The sequence below is a fragment of the Salmo salar genome, chromosome ssa20 (assembly GCF_905237065.1).
Source record: "Salmo salar chromosome ssa20, Ssal_v3.1, whole genome shotgun sequence".
NCBI lineage: Eukaryota > Metazoa > Chordata > Actinopteri > Salmoniformes > Salmonidae > Salmo > Salmo salar.
This window is the reverse complement of record NC_059461.1, coordinates 24,943,702-24,964,278: the sequence shown is the minus strand read 5'-3', so window position 1 is coordinate 24,964,278 and position 20,577 is coordinate 24,943,702. Positions and strand designations below refer to the sequence as shown.

Genomic DNA, 20,577 nt, shown 5'->3' with positions numbered 1-20,577 from the left:
TCTGCAGTGGTACGTCATCCCATCTGGTTTGCACTTAGTGGGACTATCATTTGTTTTAAACAGGACAATGATCCAAAACATACCTCCAGGCTGGGTAAGGCTACTTGACCAAGGAGAGTGATGGAGTGCTGCATCAGATGACCTGGCCTTCACAATCACCCGACCTCAACCCAATTGAGGTGGTTTGGGATGAGTTGGACCGCAGAGTGAAGGAGAAGCAGCCAACAAGTGCTCAGCATATGTGGGAACTCCTTCAAGACTCTTGGAAAAGCATACCTCATGAAGCTGGTTGAGAGAATGCCAAGAGTGTTCAAAGCTGTCATCAAGGTAAAGGGTGGCTACTTTGAAGAGTCTAACATATGAAACATATATTGATTTGTTTAACACTTTTTTGGTTACTACATGATTCCATATGTGTTATTTCATAGTTGTGATGTCTTCACTATTATTCCACAATGTAGAAAATAGTAAAAATGAAGAAAAACCCTTGAATGAGTAGGTGTGTCCAAACTTTTGACTGGTACTGTACTTGTGAAAATTGCACCAGAGTGATTGAAAAAAAACTGTAAACACGCATATTCAAAATGTAAACATGCACAAAGGTAAAGACACACATGCGTACACACACGCTACATAATGCTGCAACATCCCTGCCTTCTGCCACACTATGATTAGTATTCAGTTGATAATGATATATTCAGTATTTGCTGCATTGTGTATTTATGTTTAAATGTGTGTTTAACCGAAGGGAAGATTGAGGTGACGAAGGATGTCAAGAAGCTACTCACAATTGAACCACGAAAAGTGTTTAGAGTATTGGCACTCCTGTTCAACTGCACACACACCTACACTATAACAGGTACTGGAGCGTTGTGCATGGAGTGCTGTGTAGCGGGATTGTTCTATTCTATTGTAATAACAGCTGAAGTGAATACAAAATGTCATCCAGAAATCCTTTCACAATTTTGCTGTGTTTGGATGGATTTTTCATAATAATTATTGTTCAAGAGAGCAGAACAATCACAGACCAGCCTATTCACAGCTGAGTAGATCTGGTGCAGAGGGAAGTACTCTAGAATTTCTAATCAAAATATATTTTTCAAACAACATCACAGCTTCAGACGTTCCTCTCTGAGATGTGGGGAATACAAAACACGTCTTGCTTTGGCTCATAAATAGCCTAACTCATCTCCTGTCTCAGGGCTCCCACTATTTATACCCGGTCCTTGGAAATGGAAGTTACTGTATGCTAATATGTAAAATGGTATATCAACACATTTTATTTGGTTATACATTATTTGATCAATTTCACAACAATTTTCCTCATGACCAACCAAATATCCCCCAAATGAGATGTATTATTTCTCATTGGCTTTAACTTGATTTTCTCAATGGGAAATGAAATGTGTGCTTTAGTCTTGCTAGACTGTCTGTGCTCAGCCTTTGCTGCTCACATCTGACTTGCTTTCACAAAGAAATAGGTTGACGAAATGGAAAGAATCAGTGCAAATTGAAAAATATTTTTTTTCCCTCACAGTGTTTCCTATCCACTTTTCCTCTGTGCATTTTCTCTTTCAGTGCAATGATGCTTTCCTGATTAATTGTATAGCACCTTTATCTTTCAGTCAATCCCTCTCCAATTCCCTCTCTCTGTATATCCGTTCTCACAGCAACAGTTCAGCAGTTCTTTCTTCCATATCCACTCCACCCATTCCTTTCCCTGGCTTGGCACTGGCCTTGTTCTCCTGGCTGACTTGAAATGACTTTTCCCCTTTGTTGCCATCAGAGAACATCAATAAAGCTTCCTCTCCTGTGGTCTGACTCACTGTGACTGCAAGAGGTTCTAGTGAAAAAAGGAGTTCATGGTTGCACAGGATGTTCTTCACAGAAAATGGCAAAGAGTATGACATAAAAGGGTTAGACAAATATCTTAGAATGCTCTATTAGGTGTCAGTTGACATTCAGGTTTTAAACTCAAATATACTGTAGCGATCCTCACTATATGAGCCACGTTACAACACCCACCAAGGGGGTTCATCCTATTTGCGTGATACATCGGGTGTTTGCCTTTCAAGCCAGCGACCCTGGTTCACTTCTCTGCCCTGCTGTTCACTACAATACGTACCATATAAAGGTAACAATTGCATGTCATTGATTTCACACAGGAAGTTCAATTAGCAACTTAAATAATGACATGATTGATAAGAATTTAGAGGAGCATTTCTCAAGGTTAATTAGCCCCATTTTGGAATGGAATCGTCATAGTTGACACAGTATGCACCTATTTTACACATATTTCCTGTATTTGACCTATTCATTACTGTTATTTCCTTGTCACTATTAAATTCATTATTGTGATGTTTGCAATGTAATCTAAGCATGTAGTGTCTATTGTACAGTAAAGAGGAAGGACTAGAAGGACTGGAGTTGTACGGTCAGTACAAGACAGAGGCTCCTGTTTGACAAAGCCCTGCTGAATCAATTCATTTGTTTCATTATAATTTAGAACATATTGTTTTGTCATTTAGCAGACGCTCTTATCCAGAGCGACTTACAGTAGTGAATGCATACATTTCATACATTATTTTCTCCGTACTGGTCCCCTGTGGGAATCGAACCCACAAGCCTGGCGTTGCAAACACCATGCTCTACCAACTGAGCCACATGGGACATCTCTGTCAGAGCTCCGTTCCTGTCTGCCCGAATAACCGACAAAGAAAGAGAGGAAGGCTGCATGGAGTAATATAATCTAGAATCTGTCTTCCCTTATCCACAACAAAGGAACACAAACACTCTGACATTCCTTAAGAGTAGAGGGAACATTTCTAGTACTGTTTTCTGACTGTGTTTCTAGGAGGGAATTGGTTGGAGAGCATCTTTTGCAAACACAGCCTTGACAGGTGCTGCATCTATTTACAGAGATAAAAATGTGAAATAGAAGACATTTGCTAAGTCCCCTGGATCCTTTCACAGCATTGTAAGGCTGCATGAAAAAATATACTGCTCAAAAAAATAAAGGGAACACTAAAATAACACATCCTAGATCTGAATGAATGAAATAATCTTATTAAATACTTTTTTCTTTACATAGTTGAATGTGCTGCCAACAAAATCACACAAAAAGAATCAATGGAAATCCAATTTATCAACCCATGGAGGTCTGGATTTGGAATCACACTCAAAATTAAAGTGGAAAACCACACTACAGGCTGATCCAACTTTGATGTAATGTCCTTAAAACAAGTCAAAATGAGGCTCAGTAGTGTGTGTGGCCTCCACGTGCCTGTATGACCTCCCTACAACGCCTGGGCATGCTCCTGATGAGGTGGCAGATGGTCTCCTGAGGGATCTCCTCCCAGACCTGGACTAAAGCATCCGCCAACTCCTGGACAGTCTGTAGTGCAACTTGACGTTGGTGGATGGAGCAAGACATGATTTCCCAGATGTGCTCAATTGGATTCAGGTCTGGGGAACGGGCGGGCCAGTCCATAGCATCAATGCCTTCCTCTTGCAGGAACTGCTGACACACTCCAGCCACATGAGGTCTAGCATTGTCTTGCATTAGGAGGAACCCAGGGCCAACCGCACCAGCACATGGTCTCACAAGGGGTCTGAGGATCTCATCTCGGTACCTAATGGCAGTCAGGCTACCTCTGGCGAGCACATGGAGGGCTGTGCGGCCCCCCAAAGAAATGCCACCCCAAACCATGACTGACCCACCCCCAAACCAGTCATGCTGGAGGATGTTGCAGGCAGCAGAACGTTCTCCACGGCGTCTCCAGACTCTGTCACGTCTGTCACATGTGCTCAGTGTGAACCTGCTTTCATCTGTGAAGAGCACAGGGCGCCAGTGGCGAATTTGCCAATCTTGGTGTTCTCTGGCAAATGCCAAATGTCCTGCACGGTGTTGGGCTGTAAGCACAACCCCCACCTGTGGAGGTCGGGCCCTCATACCACCCTCATGGAGTCTGTTTCTGACCGTTTGAGCAGACACATGCACATTTGTGGCCTGCTGGAGGTCATTTTGCAGGGCTCTGGCAGTGCTCCTCCTGCTCCTCCTTGCACAAAGGCGGAGGTAGCGGTCCTGCTGCTGGGTTGTTGCCCTCCTACAGCCTCCTCCACATCTCCTGATGTACTGGCCTGTCTCCTGGTAGCGCCTCCATGCTCTGGACACTACGCTGACAGACACAGCAAACCTTCTTGCCACAGCTCGCATTGATGTGCCATCCTGGATGAGCTGCACTACCTGAGCCACTTGTGTGGGTTGTAGACTCCGTCTCATGCTACCACTAGAGTGAAAGCACCGCCAGCATTCAAAAGTGACCAAAACATCAGCCAGGAAGCATAGGAACTGAGAAGTGGTCTGTGGTCCCCACCTGCAGAACCACTCCTTTATTGGGGGTGTCTTGCTAATTGCTTATAATTTCCACCTGTTGTCTATTCCATTTGCACAACAGCATGTGAAATTTATTGTCAATCAGTGTTGCTTCCTAAGTGGACAGTTTGATTTCACAGAAGTGTGATTGACTTGGAGTTACATTGTGTTGTTTAAGTGTTCCCTTTATTTTTTTGAGCAGTGTATATATATATATATATATATGTATTTTACCTTTATTTAACTAGGCAAGTCAGTTAAAAACACATTTTCATTTTCAATGATGGCCTAGGAACAGTGGGTTAATTGCCTTGATCTTGCAACCTTTCAGTTACTAGTCCAATCCTCTAACCACTAGGCTACCTGCCACCGTTGAGAGCATGGTGTTTGCAACGCCAGCATGGTGTGTGCAACGCCAGGGTTGTGGGTTCGATTCCCACGGGGGGCCAGTAAAAAAAAAAAAAAAAAAAGGCATGAAATGTATGAAATGTATACATTCACTACTGTAAGTCCCTCTGGATAAGAGCGTCTGCTAGATGACTAAAATGTAAAATGTAAATGTATTGACTTATCATTGACCCAAGCCCAGCTCAGTTAATCCTTACCATTGTGTCGCTGAGTTGTCATGATGCTTCAGCAAATATACATTATCCCAGGGGCGTTGGAAGACACAATGTAAGTAACCTAATTAATGTCCTTCTAACTGCCCTGAATGCCTCTGCTGATCCTACAGCTATTGTATGCAGTAATCATGTGCCTATGAACCAGAGTTATACTGTTAGCATTAAGGCTGTGTGCCTTAGTAGGAAGTCTACTTTGTGCAGCTCACCTTGTTCTAACATAAATAACATGAGCATGTCTACTTCTGCTAAGCTTCCCAGCAAAGCAATGAAAACAATCAAGCATCCCAGAAAAGTGCTAAAAATAGCCCATGTTAACATATGTAGCTTAAATAAAGGTTAATTAAAAAGAATATTGGTTCACACACTTCACCACAGTGTTTTCCAGTCTATATAATATATGTTTATTTCATGTATTGCCAAAATAAAGGTTCAATAAAATAAGTAATAAACTTGAGTTCTTACTGGTGGTAAAGACTGACTTCAAAGAGACCACATTCATGTCCTCCATCCCCCACTTAGTCTGATTGCTGCTCTCTCTGGCTCCACAACAAACCCCCGTCCGGCCATCTAGAGGTGTGAATTTCCAGCCAGCCTACAAGTAGAGGATGGTAAGTGCTTTACAGCAGAAAGAGACTTGGGACTTGGACCAGCAGCACAATGATGTGTAGAGGGTGTTCTAAATTCTGTAATTGTAAATAGTGTTTTTTTTTTTGTGTTTTTTTTTAAACTTTGTGTGGTTTGTGATGTGTTTTCTTATGACATTAGATCAGTGTTAGCTGCTAACTTGGCCCTTTTCTTAAATATTGCACTTCTGTGTTTGGAGACATTGGATCAGCATTCTTGTTGCATCTCTTGTTGAAGCTAATGATCCATAATGTATGACATTCCTGGGAGTGTGTAAACTTGTTTTTTTTTATTAGCATAGCATTTTGTATGTTTTCTATAGTTATATTCTTGAAAATTGATAAATTTACCAATTCACCCACTTGGAGGCCATTTGGGTACATTTGGGCAAATCGTGAAGGACACCTAGGTGACTTCATACTAAATGTCATGTAGCTTGCTCATTCTTGAATTTATCAGTCTGAAACTTTGCACATACACTGTTGCCCTCTTGTGGACACCATCTAAATGACCTGTGTGACCTTTCTTTTGCATTTCAAAGATTATGGTACAATTTTTTGTATTTTTTAAATAGTTGTTTTTTTCTTTGTATTTTCTTTTACCAGATCTAATGTGTTATATTCTCCTACATTAATTTCACATTTCCACAAACTTCAAAGTGTTCCCTTTCAAATGCTATCAAGAATATGCATATCCTTGCATCAATGCCTGAGCTACAGGCAGTTAGATTTGGGTATGTCCCTCTAGGCAAAAATTCAAAAAAGGGGCTGATTCTTAAGAGGTTTTAGACTTGGCACTCTGCCTTTTGGTCCTAGACTTGGCACTCCGCTACCGCTTGCCGTGCGGTAGCAGAGAGAACAGTCTATGACGGGCGACTGGAGTCTTTGACAATTTTTTGGACTTTCCTTTGACACCACCTAGTATATACTGTAGGTCCTGGATAGCAGGAAGCTTGGCCCCAGTGATGTACTGGGCCGTACGCACTACCCTCTGTAGCGCCTTACAGTCAGATGCCGAGCAGTTGCCATACCAGGCGGTGGTGTAACCGGTCAGGATGCTCTCGATGGTGCATCTGTATAACTTTTTGCTGATCTGAGGTCCCAAGCCAAATATGTTCAGCCTCTTGAGGGGAAAAAGGAATTGTCGTGCCCTCTTCACGACTGTCTTGGTGTATTTGGACCATGATAGTTCGTTGGCGATGTGGACACTAAGGAACTTGAAACTCTTGACCCACTCCACCACAGCCCCATCATGTTAATGGGGGCCTGTTCGGCCCGCCTTTTCCTGTAGTACACGATCAGCACCTTTGTCTTGCTCACATTGAGGGAGAGGTTGGTGTCCTGGCACCACACTGCCATTTCTCTGACCTCCTCCATACAGGCTGTCTCATCGTTGTCAGTGATCAGGCCGACCACTGTTGTGTCGTCAGCAAACTGAATGATGGTGTTGGAGTCGTGTTTGGCCACGCACTCATGGGTGAACAGGGAGTACAGGAGGGGACTAAGCATGCACCCCTGAGGGGCCCCAGTGTTGAGGATCAGCATGGCAGACGTGTTGTTGCCTACCCTTACCACCTGGGGGCGGCATGTCAGGAAGTCCAGGATCCAGTTGCAGAGGAAGGTGTTTAGTCCCAGGGTCCTTAGCTTAGTGATGAGCTTTGTGGGCACTATGGTGTTGAACGCTGAGCTGTAGTCAATGAACAGCATTCTCACATAGGTGTTCCTTTTGTCCAGGTGGGAAAGGGCAGTATGGAGTGCGATTGAGATTACGTCATATGTGGATCTGTTGGGGCGGTATGCAAATTGGAGTGGGTCTAGGGTTTCTGGCATGATGGTGTTGATATGAGCCATGACCAGCCTTTCAAAGCACTTCATGGCTACCGACGTGAGTCCTATGGGGCGTTTACTCAGACCCTTTACTCAGTACTTTCTTGAAGCACCTTTGGCAGCGATTACAGCCTTAAGTCTTCTTGGGTATGACACTCCCATTCTTCTCTGCAGATCCTCTCAAGCTTTGTCAGGTTGGATGGGGAGGGTCGCTGCACAGCTATTTTCAGGTCTCTGCAGAGATGTTAGATTGGGTTCAAGTCCGGGCTCTGGCTGGGCCACTTAAGGATATTCAGAGACTAGTCCTTAATGCCACTCCTGCATTGTCTTGGCTGTGTGCTTAGGGTCATTGTAGTGTTGGAAGGTGAACCTTCGCCCCAGTCTGAGCAGGTTTTAATCAAGGATCTCTCTGTATCTTTCTTTCGATCCTGACTAGTCTCCCAGTCCCTCACGCTGAAAAACATCCCCAAAGTATGATGCTGCCACCACCATGCTTCACTGTAGGGATGGTGCCAGGTTTCCTCCAGGCGTGACGCTTGGCTTATAGGTAGGCCAAAGAGGTCAATCTTGGTTTCATCAGACCAGAGAATCTTGTTTATCATGGTCTGAGAATCTTTAGGTGTCCTTTGGCAAACTCCAAGCGGGATGTGATGTGCCTTTTACTAAGGAGTGGCTTCCGTCTGTCTCCCCTCTCCACAGAGGAACTATGAAGCTCTGTCAGAGTCACCATCGGGTTCTTGGTCACCTCCCTGACCAATGCCTTTCTCCCCCGATTGCTCAGTTTGGCCAGGCGGCCAGCTCTAGGAAGAGTCTTGGTGGTTCCAAACTTCTTCCATTTAAGATTGATGGAGACCACTGTGTTCTTGGGGACCTTCATTGCTGCAGAAATGTTTTGGTACCCTTTTCCAGATCTGTGCCTTGACACAATCCTGTCTCGGTGCTCTGCGGACAATTCCTTCGATCTCATGGCTTGGTTTTTGCTCTGACATGCACTGTCAACTGTGGGACCTTATATAGACAGGTGTATGTCTTTTCCAAATAATTTCCAATCAATTTAACCACAAGTGGACTCCAAGTTGTAGAACATCTCAAGGATAATCAATGGAAACAGGATGCACCTGAGCTCAATTTCGAGTCGAGTTTCATAGCAAAGGGTCTGTATACTTATGTAAATAAGGTATTTCATTTCATTTAATTTTTTGGGTGCAAAAATGGCAAAAAAAAATGTTTTCACTTTGTCATTATGGGGTATTGTGTGTAGATTGATGAGGAAAACAATTAGTTTAATCAATTTTAGAATAAGGCTGTAACATAACATAATGTGGAAAAGGGGAAAGGGTCTGAATACTAGCCGAATGCACTGTATATTGTGTTAGTGCTTGTTATAAGCATGTATGAACCTTTATTATGTCTTATCATAAGGCTTATAATATGTTTGTTTCTCTATCTTTCTGTTTGTATTTTAATGAGCCATGATCCAAATGAATCATTCCGATGTATTTAACCTTTATTTAGAACCTGTAAAGCAACATGGGTAACTCCTTTTCCATGTGAGCTGGTCAGAGGAAGATGCAGCTCTCCTCTTCAACGTGTCTCTTCGGGATTTCCAGGTCATATGCAATCTAGTAGAGGGGGAAATCGGTCATTCTGAGCTGGTGAGTTGGGAGGAAGTAGTGGGTCAGGCTTGAAAATGTGTCAGTAAATCCCATTGCATTGTTATTGTCTAGTTTCCAACATTTATTTTAATGGATAGGCCCACATGTTGACGTTGTAGTTGATGTTTTTATACTTTTCTCAGGTACAGCTTAAGACCAACATTAACTGCCTTTTCACCATGAGGGTGTTGAGGAAGCATCAGATCCTTAGCACTGGTCAACAGGAACACATCCTCAGGGAAAGACACATCCTCATGGCAGCACATAGTCCATTCATCATCAGGTATGTACCCACCCACCAGCCTAACATACCTCAATATGATCGCGGGTTATAGGCATTGTAGCTTAGGCAATGTTCCCGCGTTCGCCGAGATCCCATTTACGGGAAATGCTGCATATATCGGCTCAATCGGAAATTGACTTTAAAAACCGCAATGCCTATAACCTAACATTGGATTGAATCCCTGCCCTTATTTTAGACTGGTGAACTCACTATATGCTTATCAACTGGACAATACCTGTGTCTTCTTTGCCACTGCTAGGCTACACCGTACCTTCGGAGATGCGAAGTGCTTGTACATGCTGGCCAAAGCTTGTCTAGGTGGTGAGCTCTGGCGTCTACTGAATAACAGGTACTGCTAACGGCAGTACTGTCTACATATTATGTTTGTATATTTTACAGTATGGATTTTATAACTGAATTGATAGGATTTGAATACTTCTCCTAGGGAACAACATCGGAATATCCCATGAAACTTTCTGATCTGTCACGCCCTGACCTGAGAGAGACGGTTTGTTTCTCTATTTTGTTAGGTCAGGGTGTGGGGTGGGCATTCTATGTTTTGTATTCCTTTGTTTTAGGCCGAGTATGGTTCCTAATCAGAGGCAGCTGTCTATCGTTGTCTCTGATTAGGAATCATACTTTGGCAGCCTTTTCCCACCTGTGTTTGTGGGTAGTTGTTTTGTATTCGTTACCTGACAGAACTGTTGGCTTTTCGTTTTGTGCTTTGGTTCTAGTGTTTCATTGTGTAATAAATATCATCAACACGTACCACGCTGCGCTTTGGTCCACTCCTTCTAACAACAGCCGTAACAGAACTACCCACCACCAAAGGACCAAGCAGCGTGGTCAGGATGAATGGACCTGGGAGGAAATCCTAGATGGGAAGGGACCCTGGAGGCAGGAAGGGACCCTGGAGGCAGATTGGCGAAGTCGGGGTTGAGACCTGAGCCAACTCCCCGTGCTTACTGTGGGGAGCAAGTGACCGAGCAAGCACCGTGTTATGCGGAGATGCGCACTGTTTATCAGTGCGCAGCTACAGCCCGGTGCGCTCGGTGCAAGCTTCCCACAGTTGCCGTGCTAGAGTTGGCAGTCAGCCAGGAAGAATTGTGCCGGCTCAGCGTTCCTGGTCTCCAGTGCGTCTCTTCAGCCCAGGTTATCCTGCGCCAGCTCTATGCACGGTACCCCCCGTTCACCAGCCCAAACCAGTTTGTCCTTTGCCAGCGCTCCACCCTTGCTGGGCTAAAGTAAACATCCAGCCAGGACGGGGTGTGCCAGCCCTAAGCTCCAGACCTCCAGTGTGCCTCCACGGCCCAGTATACCCTGTGCCTGCTCTGCGCACCCAGTCTCCTGTGCATCTCCCCAGTCCGGTGAGACCGGTTCCAGCTCCACGTAGGAAGCCTCCACTGATGATCTATGGTCCAAAGCCTCCAGTGATGATCCATGGCACGAAGCCTCCAGTGATGATCCATGGCCCGGAGCCTGTAGTGATGATCCATGGCACGAAGCCTCCTGTGATAATCCATGGCCCGGAGCCTGTAGGAATAATCCATGGCAAGAAGCCTGTAGGGATGATCCATGGCCCGGAGCCTGTAGAGATGATCCATGGCATGAAGCCTCCAGTGATAATCCATGGCCTGGAGCCTCCAGTGATGATCCATGGCGCGGAACCTGTAGTGATGATCCATGGCACGGAGCCTGCAGCGACGGTCCCCAGTCCGGAGCCTCCAGCTACGCTCCCCAGTCCAGAGCCTCCAGCGACGCTCCCCAGTCCGGAGCCTCCAGCGACGCTCCCCAGTCCGGAGCATCCAGCGACGCTCCCCAGTCCGGAGCCTCCAGCGACGCTCCCCAGTCCGTAGCCTCCAGCGATGCTCCCCAGTCCGGAGCCTCCAGCGACTCTCCCCAGTCCGGAGCCTCCAGCGACGCTCCCCAGTATGGAACCTCCTGAGACGGCCTGCAGCCCGGAACCTCCTGAGATGGCCTGCAGCCCGGAACCTCCTGAGACGGCCTGCAGCCCAGAGTCTTCAGCGGCCGTCTGCAGCCCAGGGTCTTCAGTGGCGGCCTGCAGTCCAGAGTCTTTAGCGGCGGTTGGCAGTTCAGAGCCTCCGGCGATGATCCACGGTCTGGTTCCTCCAGTGAAACAGAAGCGGGGGGATCAGCGGGCCGAGTGGGGGCTACACCCCGAACCAGAGCCGCCGCCAATAGGTTCAGGTTTGCGGCCAGGAGTCCGCACCTTTTGGGGGGGGGGGGGGGTACTGTCACGCCCTGACCTGAGAGAGACAGTTTGTTTCTCTATTTTGTTAGGTCAGGTTGTGGGGTGGGCATTCTATGTTTTGTATTTCTTTGTTTTGGGCCGAGTATGGTTCCTAATCAGAGGCAGATGTCTATCGTTGTCTCTGATTAGGAATCATACTTAGGTAGCCTTTTCCCACCTGTGTTTGTGGGTAGTTGTTTTGTATTCGTTACCTGACGGAACTGTTGGCTTTTCATTTTGTTTCTTTGGTTCTAGTGTTTCATTGTCTAATAAATATCATGAACACGTACCACGCTGCGCTTTGGTCCACTCCTTCTAACAACAGCCATAACATGATCCCTATTGTGCTCTTGCTTCTACATTTCAGAAGCTCGTTTGATGACAGCAGCAGATGTTTTTACACTGCCTGTATTGTTGAGGCCCTCATCTTGTTTCACTTTGGAAAATCTATGTTATGGATCCATTGAGATACCAAAAATCCATATTTATCACGTTTCAGGTAAGTCCCAGATGCAGATAACTTTGAAGGAATAACAAACAGTTTATTAATCCAACGGGGCAGGCAAAAGACAGGTCAAGGGCAGGCATGGGTCAGTAATCCAGAAAGGTGGGGCAAAGGTACAGGATGGCAGGCAGGCTCAGGGTATGCAGAGGTCAGTAATCCAGATAGGTGGGGCAAAGGTACAGGATGGCAGGCAGGCTCAGGGTCAGGGCAGGCAGAAAAGGTCTAAACCGGGAAAACTAGAAAACAGGAACAATGGAGAGACAGGAACCGAGGGAAAAACGCTGGTAGGCTTGACGAAACAAAACAAACTGGCAACAGACAAACAGAAAACAAAGGTTAAATACACAGGGGATAATGGGGAAGATGGGTGACACCTGGAGGGGGGTGGAGACAATCACAAAGACAGGTGAAACAGATCAGGGTGTGACAATATTCATAACTTGATTGTGCTTTGCCTTTCCTAGGTGGGGTATGGTTCTGCTAAGAAAGTGGGCTTGGGTAAGAAAACGTGGACGTTCTGTGGCACGCCTGGCTATGTTGCCCCTGAGATAATCCTAAACAAGGGCCACAGTGTATCTGTAGATCTCTGGTCTCTGGGCGTCTTCCTGTTTGAGCTGCTGAGCGGAAGGTAATATTATTAAATAGTCCATTTCTCTCCAGAGTGTTTTGTCCCATTTTTTTGTTCTCTGTCATCTCTAAGTCATTCTACTTGATGTCCCTTCTCAATCTTTACCTTTCCAGTCTCCCATTCTGTGGCCCTGATCCTATGAATACGTTCACAGCTACCATCCGTGGGATTGATCTGGTTGAATTCCCTAAAACCATCAGTAAGTGTGCCTCGAATCTGATCAAGAAGCTCTGCAGGTGTGACACAGCTAAGCCACACAATGACTGCATACAGACATTCATTGTATCTTACTACCTCAGCTATTAGTTGTGTGTCATGATGTCTCTCTGTCCTGGTCTCTCAGGAACAACCCCGCAGAGACTTGGGAATCATAGAAATGGGTCCAAGGACATCAAGAAGCACAAGTAAGATGGCTGAAATGGGTTCCTGAGTGGTGCAGTGGTCTAAAGCACTACATCTCAGTGCAAGAGATGTCACTGCAGTCTCTGGTTCAAATCCAGCCTGCATCACATCTGGCTGTAATTGGGAGTCCCAAAGGGCAGAACATAATTGGCCCAGCGTGGTCCGGGTTGCCATTGTAAATATGAGTTTGTTCTCAACTGACTTGCCTAGTTAAATAAAAAAGATGGAAACATCAGACTGTGGCACTGTCATCTATATAGCAGCAGGATTATTATCTTGTTCTTTCTTTCAGGTGATTTTAAGGTTTCAACTGGGAAGGACTTCACAAAGGCACAATATCTGATTATTTGTAAATAGGCAAATACATAATCTGAGCTTCATCATGTGAATGCATTCAACATCTGGTTTTTAAATCATAGAATGTTTTAGAGCACTTTAATTAATAGAAAAATGTCATCACCTCCAGCATTTTTTTTGTTGAGATACAGTGTGACGCGCTTTACTCGTTCAATAGCTTTTTCTCTCACGATACTTTTTTCAAGCTGACGTCAGTCAAAGAAGAGGGGTGGTTAGGGTGTAGCATGGGGTAACACTTTGGCATGTGGTGGCGGGTGAGTATTTCGCTTCTCATGCTGAAGTAGGGGAACACAATTTGAAGAACATTGAGTGATCTACATTTTACTCAGGTAAGAGGCGGTAACTCGAGACTTTAAAACGATTTCTTTAAAAGTATGGGGAAAGTTCTGTACTCGCTACAAATAAGCTACAGTATGTAATTGTAACGCACTAGTAGTGACTATTATTGGATACAAAGTAGCCTACCCATCGTGGCTTAAGTGCAATACACTCTTATAAACAGTTCATCATTTCCATTCGATACAAGGTTTGAAACGTTTTGACGATTTGGAATTGTCCTGCTGCATTTTATGTCAATGGAGATAGAGAGACAGAGGTGTCGGTTCTGAAGATGATGCATGTTGATTTATATATTTGGCATGGATGGGACAGAAATACGATTTTCGACCAAACCTCACCGACCTCACCAAAATGGTTTTAGTTTTAACATTGTGGCCTTTTGTTTTGCAAGCTACAGCATTGGGCAAAACTCCAATATCTGTACAGTAACTAAAAAACACAATATTCTAAACTTTGCAATGCATGGTCCAAAAAAAGTCAGTTTCAAGGAAGGATATATATGTACTTCAGCACGTCTCTGTACTTTTAATGGTAGTTTATGGTGTGAAAAAAACAGCACAATTATGTGGTCGTTCTTTTCCCCAAAACGAAGGTAATTTCTATACGGCTTGAGACCCATGGCATTTGGCCAGCTGGACCAAACCCATGTATAGCTTGAGTTCTTTGGAATTCCTCATTTTGCAGTTCATGCTGTACAGTCACTATAAATAATGTCTTGCTGCATGTCCCTATGTGTCTGCTTTGAGTTTGTTTTTGCAAGGGCTTTGTGCCTTTGCCGTAATCCTGAAGTCTATGTCAGTCTATGGAAACCACGGGCAACGTGTTGAAAGTTGTCCCATGTTGTTGGAATGCACAGCCTGGGCAGGGCTGAGTTGGCACACTGGTAGTGATGGGTCGTTCGCGAACGAACTGCTGTTTTCGAACGGATCTTTTTGGTGAACGTCGGGAACGGAATTGTATCTGTGACAGAGCCGTTCATTTAGCTCCCTGATTTGCAAACTGCTACTGCTGCTTTTTTTGCTCCAGACAGCTATTATTTTTAGATAAGTTACAAAAAACATTATCTGAAGATGGCAATTCCTCACTGCAGGAACAGGTAGTGAGGAGAGTAGTGCTGAGCGATTAGTGCTTTTTGAGGTCGGTTCGGTTTCGGTTCAATTATTAAAAAATAATAAAGATTTTCGTTTTCGATTTTTTTTTTAAACATTAAATGCACTACGCATTATATGGGATGAATGCTGTAGCAACACAGAATAAAACAATGAATAAAAATCCCATGATGGTAGGGACTGTCCATGACTGCTTCCCTTATTAACCATCAGTTATTCACATTACTATGCAACAGGGTTTATGTATTCCTATTGCTTGGTTGAATTTACATATCGATTAGGTGTTATGCCATTGGTCATGTTTGCAGTCTGATATTGACATGCAGTACTGTATTCTATTTTCATATTTACAATGTGTACGAGTTCACTATACATGGCCTGATATATACAGTGCAATCGGAATGTATTTGGAGCCCTTCCCTTTTTCCACATTTTGATACATTACAGCCTTATTCTAAAATGCATAAAAATAAAAAATCCTCATCAATCTTCACACAATACCCCATAACGACAAAGTGAAAACAGGTTTTTAGAAATGTTTGCAAAAAATAAATAAAAATACAAATACTTTATTTACATAATTCTTCAGACCCTTTGCTGAGACTCGAAATTGAGCTGAGGTACATCCTGTTTCCATTGATCATCCTTGAGATGTTTCTACAACTCGATTTTTTAGTCCACCTGTGGTAAATTCAATTGATTGGACAAGATTTGGAAAGGCACCCACCTGTCTCTATAAGGTCCCACAGTTGACAGTGCATGTCAGAGCAAAAACCAAGCCATGAGGTCGAAGGAATTGTCCGTAGAGCTCCAAGACAGGATTGTGTCGAGGCACAGATCTGGGGAAGGGCACCAAAAAACTTCTGCAGCACTGAAAGTCTCCAAGAACACAGTGGCCACCATCATTCTTAAATGGAAGAAGTTTGGAACCACCAAGACTCTTCCTAGAGCTGGCTGCCCAGCCAAACTGAGCAATCGGAGGAGAAGGGCCTTGGTCAGGGAGGTGACCAAGAAACCGATTGTCACTCTGACAGAGTTCCAGGGTTCCTCTGTGGAGAGGGGAGAACCTTCCAGAAGGACAACCATCTATGCAGCACTCCACCAATCGGGCCTTCATGGTAGAGTGGCCAGACAGAAGCCACTCCTCAGTAAAAGGCACATGACAGCCCGCTTGGAGTTTGCCAAAAGGCACCTAAAGGACTCTGAGACCATGAGAAACAAGATTCTCTGGTCTGATGAAATCAAAATTGAACTCTTTGGCCTGAATGCCAAGCTTCATGTCTGGAGGAAACCTGGCACCATCCCTACGGTGAAGCATGGTGGTGGTAGCATCATGCTGTGGGGATGTTTTTCCGCGGCAGGGACTGGGAGACTAGTCAATGTCGAGGGCAAGATGAACGGAGAAATGTACAGAGAGTTCCTTGATGAAAACATGTTCCAGAGCGCTCAGGACCTCAGACTGGGTCCAAGGTTCACCTTCCAACAGGAAAACGACCCTAAGCACACAGCCAAGACAACGCAGGAGTGGCTTCAGGATAAGTCATTGAATGTCCTTGAGTGACCCAGCCAGAGCCCGAATTTGAACCCAGTCGAACATCTCTGGAGAGACCTGGAAATAGCTGTGCAGCGATGCTCCCCATCCAATCTGACAGCTTGAGAGGATCTGCAGAGAAGAATGGGAGAAACTCCCCAAATACAGGTGTGCCAAGCTTGTAGCGTCATTCCCAAGCAGACTTGAGGCTGTAGTCGCTGCCAAAGGTGCTTCAACAAAGTACTGAGTAAAGGATCTGAATGCTTATGTAAATGTGATATTTCAGTTTTCCATTTTAGAATAAGGCTGTAAAGTAACAAAATGTGAACAAAAAGGACTGAATACTTTCTGAATACACTTTATATATATATATGCAGTACCATTGAAGAGTTTGGACACACCTACTCATTCCAGGGTTTTTCTTTATTTTGACTATTTTCTACATTGTAGAATAATAGTGAAAACATCAAAACTATGAAATAACACATATGGAATCATTCAGTAACCAAAAAAGTGTTAACCTGTTAGGGCTAGGGGGCAGTATTGACACGGCTGGATAAAAAACATACCCGATTTAATCTGGTTACCACTCCTACCCAGTAACTAGAATATGCATATACTTATTACATATGGATAGAAAACACCCTAAAGTTTCTAAAACTGTTTGAATGGTGTCTGTGAGTATAACAGAACTCAAATGGCAGGTCAAAACCTGAGAGATTCCTTTACAGGAAGTGGCCTGTCTGACCATTTCTTGAACTTCTTTTCCATCTCTATCATTTACTAAGGATCTCTGCTCTAACGTGACACTTCCCACGTCGTCCATAGGCGCTCAGAGCCCGGGAAAAAACAGAATGTCGTCATTCCAGCCCCAGGCTGAAACACATTATCGCCTTTCTCAAGTGGCCGATCAAGGGACTCTGGGCTTATGCGCGTGACCCGACCGCCCCCGCCTTTGGGATTTTTTTCCTCTGTTTGCCGAAAAGGAGATTCCCTGTCGGAATATTATCGCTTTTCTACGAGAAAAATGGCGTAAAAATTGATTTTAAACAGCGGTTGACATGCTTCGAAGTACGGTAATGGAATATTTAGAATTTTATTGTCACGAATTGCGCCATGCGCGCGACACTTCTTTACTATTTCGGATAGTGTCTGGAACGCACGAACAAAACGCCGCTATTCGGATATAACGATGGATTATTTTGGACCAAACCAACATTTGTTATTGAAGTAGCAGTCCTGGGTGTGCATTCTGACGAAGACAACAAAAGGTAATCAAACTTTTATAATAGTAAATATGATTATGGTGAGTGCTAAACTTGCCGGGTGTCTAAATAGCGAGCCCGTGATGCCTGGGCTATGTACTTAGAATATTGCAAAATGTGCTTTCACCAAAAAGCTATTTTAAAATCGGACATATCGAGTGCATAGAGGAGGTCTGTATCTATAATTCTTAAAATAATTGTTATGCTTTTTGTGAACGTTTATCGTGAGTAATTTAGTAAATGTTAGCGAATTCCCCGGAAGTTTGCGGGGGGTATGCTAGTTCTGAACGTCACATGCTAATGTAAAAAGCTGGTTTTTGATATAAATATGAACTTGATTGAACAAAACATGCATGTATTGTATAACATAATGTCCTAGGGTTGTCATCTGATGAAGATCATCAAAGGTGAGTGCTGCATTTAGCTGTCTTCTGGGTTTTGGTGACATTATATGCTGGCTTGAAAAATGGGTGTCTGATTATTTCTGGCTTGTACTCCATAATCTGCTCGTTGTAGCCTTTTCGACAGTGTGGTTAGTTAACGAGTTTTTTTATATAAGGTTTTGAACGCCAAGGCTGCAAGTGGCTGTTACGGGTGACGAATTCGTCCCGCCTAGCCCAGAGAGGTTAAACAAATCAAATTATATTATATATTTGATATTCTTCAAAGTAGCCACCCTTTGCCTTGATGACAGCTTTGCACACTCTTGGCATTCTCTCAACCAGCTTCATGAGGTAGTTACCTGGAATGCATTTCAATTAACCTCTTACATCTAGACGTTCCGCTAGCGGAACACCTGCTCCGATAGGCGTGGCGCGAAATACAAACTCCTCGAAAATCCGAAAACTTCCATTTTTCAAACATATGACTATTTTACACCATTTTAAAGACAAGACTCTCCTTTATCTAACCACACTGTCCGATTTCAAAAAGCAAAACATTAGATTATGTCAGCAGAGTACCCAGCCAGAAATAATCAGACACCCATTTTTCAAGCTAGCATATAATGTCACAAAAAATAACAAATGTTGGTTTGGTTCCAAATAATCCATAGTTATATCCAAATTGTTTGTTGTTTTGTTGTGTTGTGCGTTTTGTTGTGCGTTCAAGACACTATCCGAAGGGTGACGCGCCCGGCGCGTTTCGTGACAAACAAATTCAAAATATTCCATTACCGTACTTCGAAGCATGTCAAACGCTGTTTAAAATACATTTTTATGCGATTTTTCTCGTAAAAAAGCGATAATATTCCGACCGGGAGTCGTTGTTTTCGTTCAAAGACTGAAAATGTAAACATGGAGTCGTCTCGTGCACGTGCGCACCAGTCTCATTGTTCTCAGATCGACCACTTACCAAATGCGCTACTGTTTTTCAGCCATGGCCTGCAAAGTCATCATTCAACGTTCTGGCGCCTTCTGAGAGCCTATGGGAGCGTTAGAAAATGTCACGTTACAGCAGAGATCCCCTGTTTTGAATAGAGATGATCAAGAAGGCCAAGAAATGGTCAGAGAGGGCGCTTCCTGTTTGGAATCTTCTCAGGTTTTGGCCTGCCAAATGAGTTCTGTTATACTCACAGACACCATTCAAACAATTTAGAAACTTTGGAGTGTTTTCTATCCAAAGCTAATAATTATATGCATATTCTAGTTTCTGGGCAGGAGTAATAATCAGATTAAATCGGGTACGTTTTTTATCCGGCCGTGAAAATACTGCCCCCTATCCATAACAAGTTAACAAGTATGTATTGTTAAAAGTTAATTTGTGGAATTTCTTTCCTTCTTAATGTATTTGAGACAATCAGTGTTGTGACAAGGTAGGGGGTATACAGAAGATAGCCCTATTTGGTAAAAGACTAAGTCCATATTATGGCAAGAACAGCTCAAATAAGCAAAGAGAAACGACAGTCTATCATTACTTTAAGACATGAAGGTCAGTCAATGTGGAAAATTGTAAGAACTTTGAAAGTTTCTTCAAGTGCAGTCGCAAAAACCATCAAGCTCTATGATGAAACTGGCTCTCATGAGGACCACCACAGGAAAGGAAGACCCAGAGTTACCTCTGCTGCAGAGGATACTTTTAATTAGAGTTAACTGCACCTCAGATTGCAGCCCAAATAAATGCTTCACAGAGTTCAAGAAACAGATACATCTCAACATAACTGTTCAGAGACTGCGTGAATCAGGCCTTCATGGTCGAATTGCTGCAAAGAAACCATTACTAAAGGACATCAATAAGAAGGAGAGACTTGGGCGAAAGAACACAAGCACTGGACATTATACCGGTGGAAATCTATCTTTTAGTCTGATTAGTCCAAATGTTAGATTTTTGCTTCCATCCACCGTGTCTTTGTGAGACGCAGAGTAGGTGAATTGATGATCTCCGCATGTGTGGTTCTCACCATGAAGCATGGAGGAGGAGGTGTGGTGGTGTGGGGGTGCTTTGCTGGTGACACCATCTGTGATTTATTTAGAATTCAAGGCACACTTAACCAGCATGGCTACCACTGCATTCTGCAGCCATACTCCATCCCATCTGGTTTGCGCTTAGTGGGACTATCATTTCTTTTTTAAAAAAGGACAATGACCCAACACACCTCCAGGCTGTGTAATTGCTATTTGACCAAGGAGAGTGATGGAGTGCTGCATCAGATGACCTGTCCTCCACAATCAACCGACCTCAACCCAATTGAGATTGTTTGGGATGAGTTGGACCGCAGAGTGATGCAAAAGTAGCCAACAAGTGCTCAGCATATGTGGGAACTCCTTGAAGACTGTTGGAAAGCATTCCAGGTGAAGCTGGTTGAG

General features: G+C 44.0%; 2 protein-coding genes across 2 annotated transcripts in view; both read left to right on the top strand.

The window, feature by feature from the left end:
• The window catches only part of LOC106580213 (cGMP-dependent protein kinase 1), a 31,190-nt gene extending 17,974 nt beyond the window's left edge, over nt 1-13,216 (top strand). Inside the window, 4 exon segments of the mRNA XM_045704224.1 lie at nt 9,965-9,969; nt 12,607-12,770; nt 12,884-13,008; nt 13,114-13,216. Of these exon segments, the coding sequence (XP_045560180.1) occupies nt 9,965-9,969; nt 12,607-12,770; nt 12,884-13,008; nt 13,114-13,178 (359 nt within the window). The 3' untranslated portion in view covers nt 13,179-13,216.
• Nucleotides 13,217-13,723: 507 nt separating this feature from the next.
• The window catches only part of acsl2 (acyl-CoA synthetase long chain family member 2), a 27,164-nt gene continuing 20,310 nt past the window's right edge, over nt 13,724-20,577 (top strand). Inside the window, exon 1 of the mRNA XM_014160140.1 lies at nt 13,724-13,858. The gene's annotated coding sequence lies outside the window, so the exon portion shown is untranslated. The remainder of the gene's footprint in view (nt 13,859-20,577) is intronic.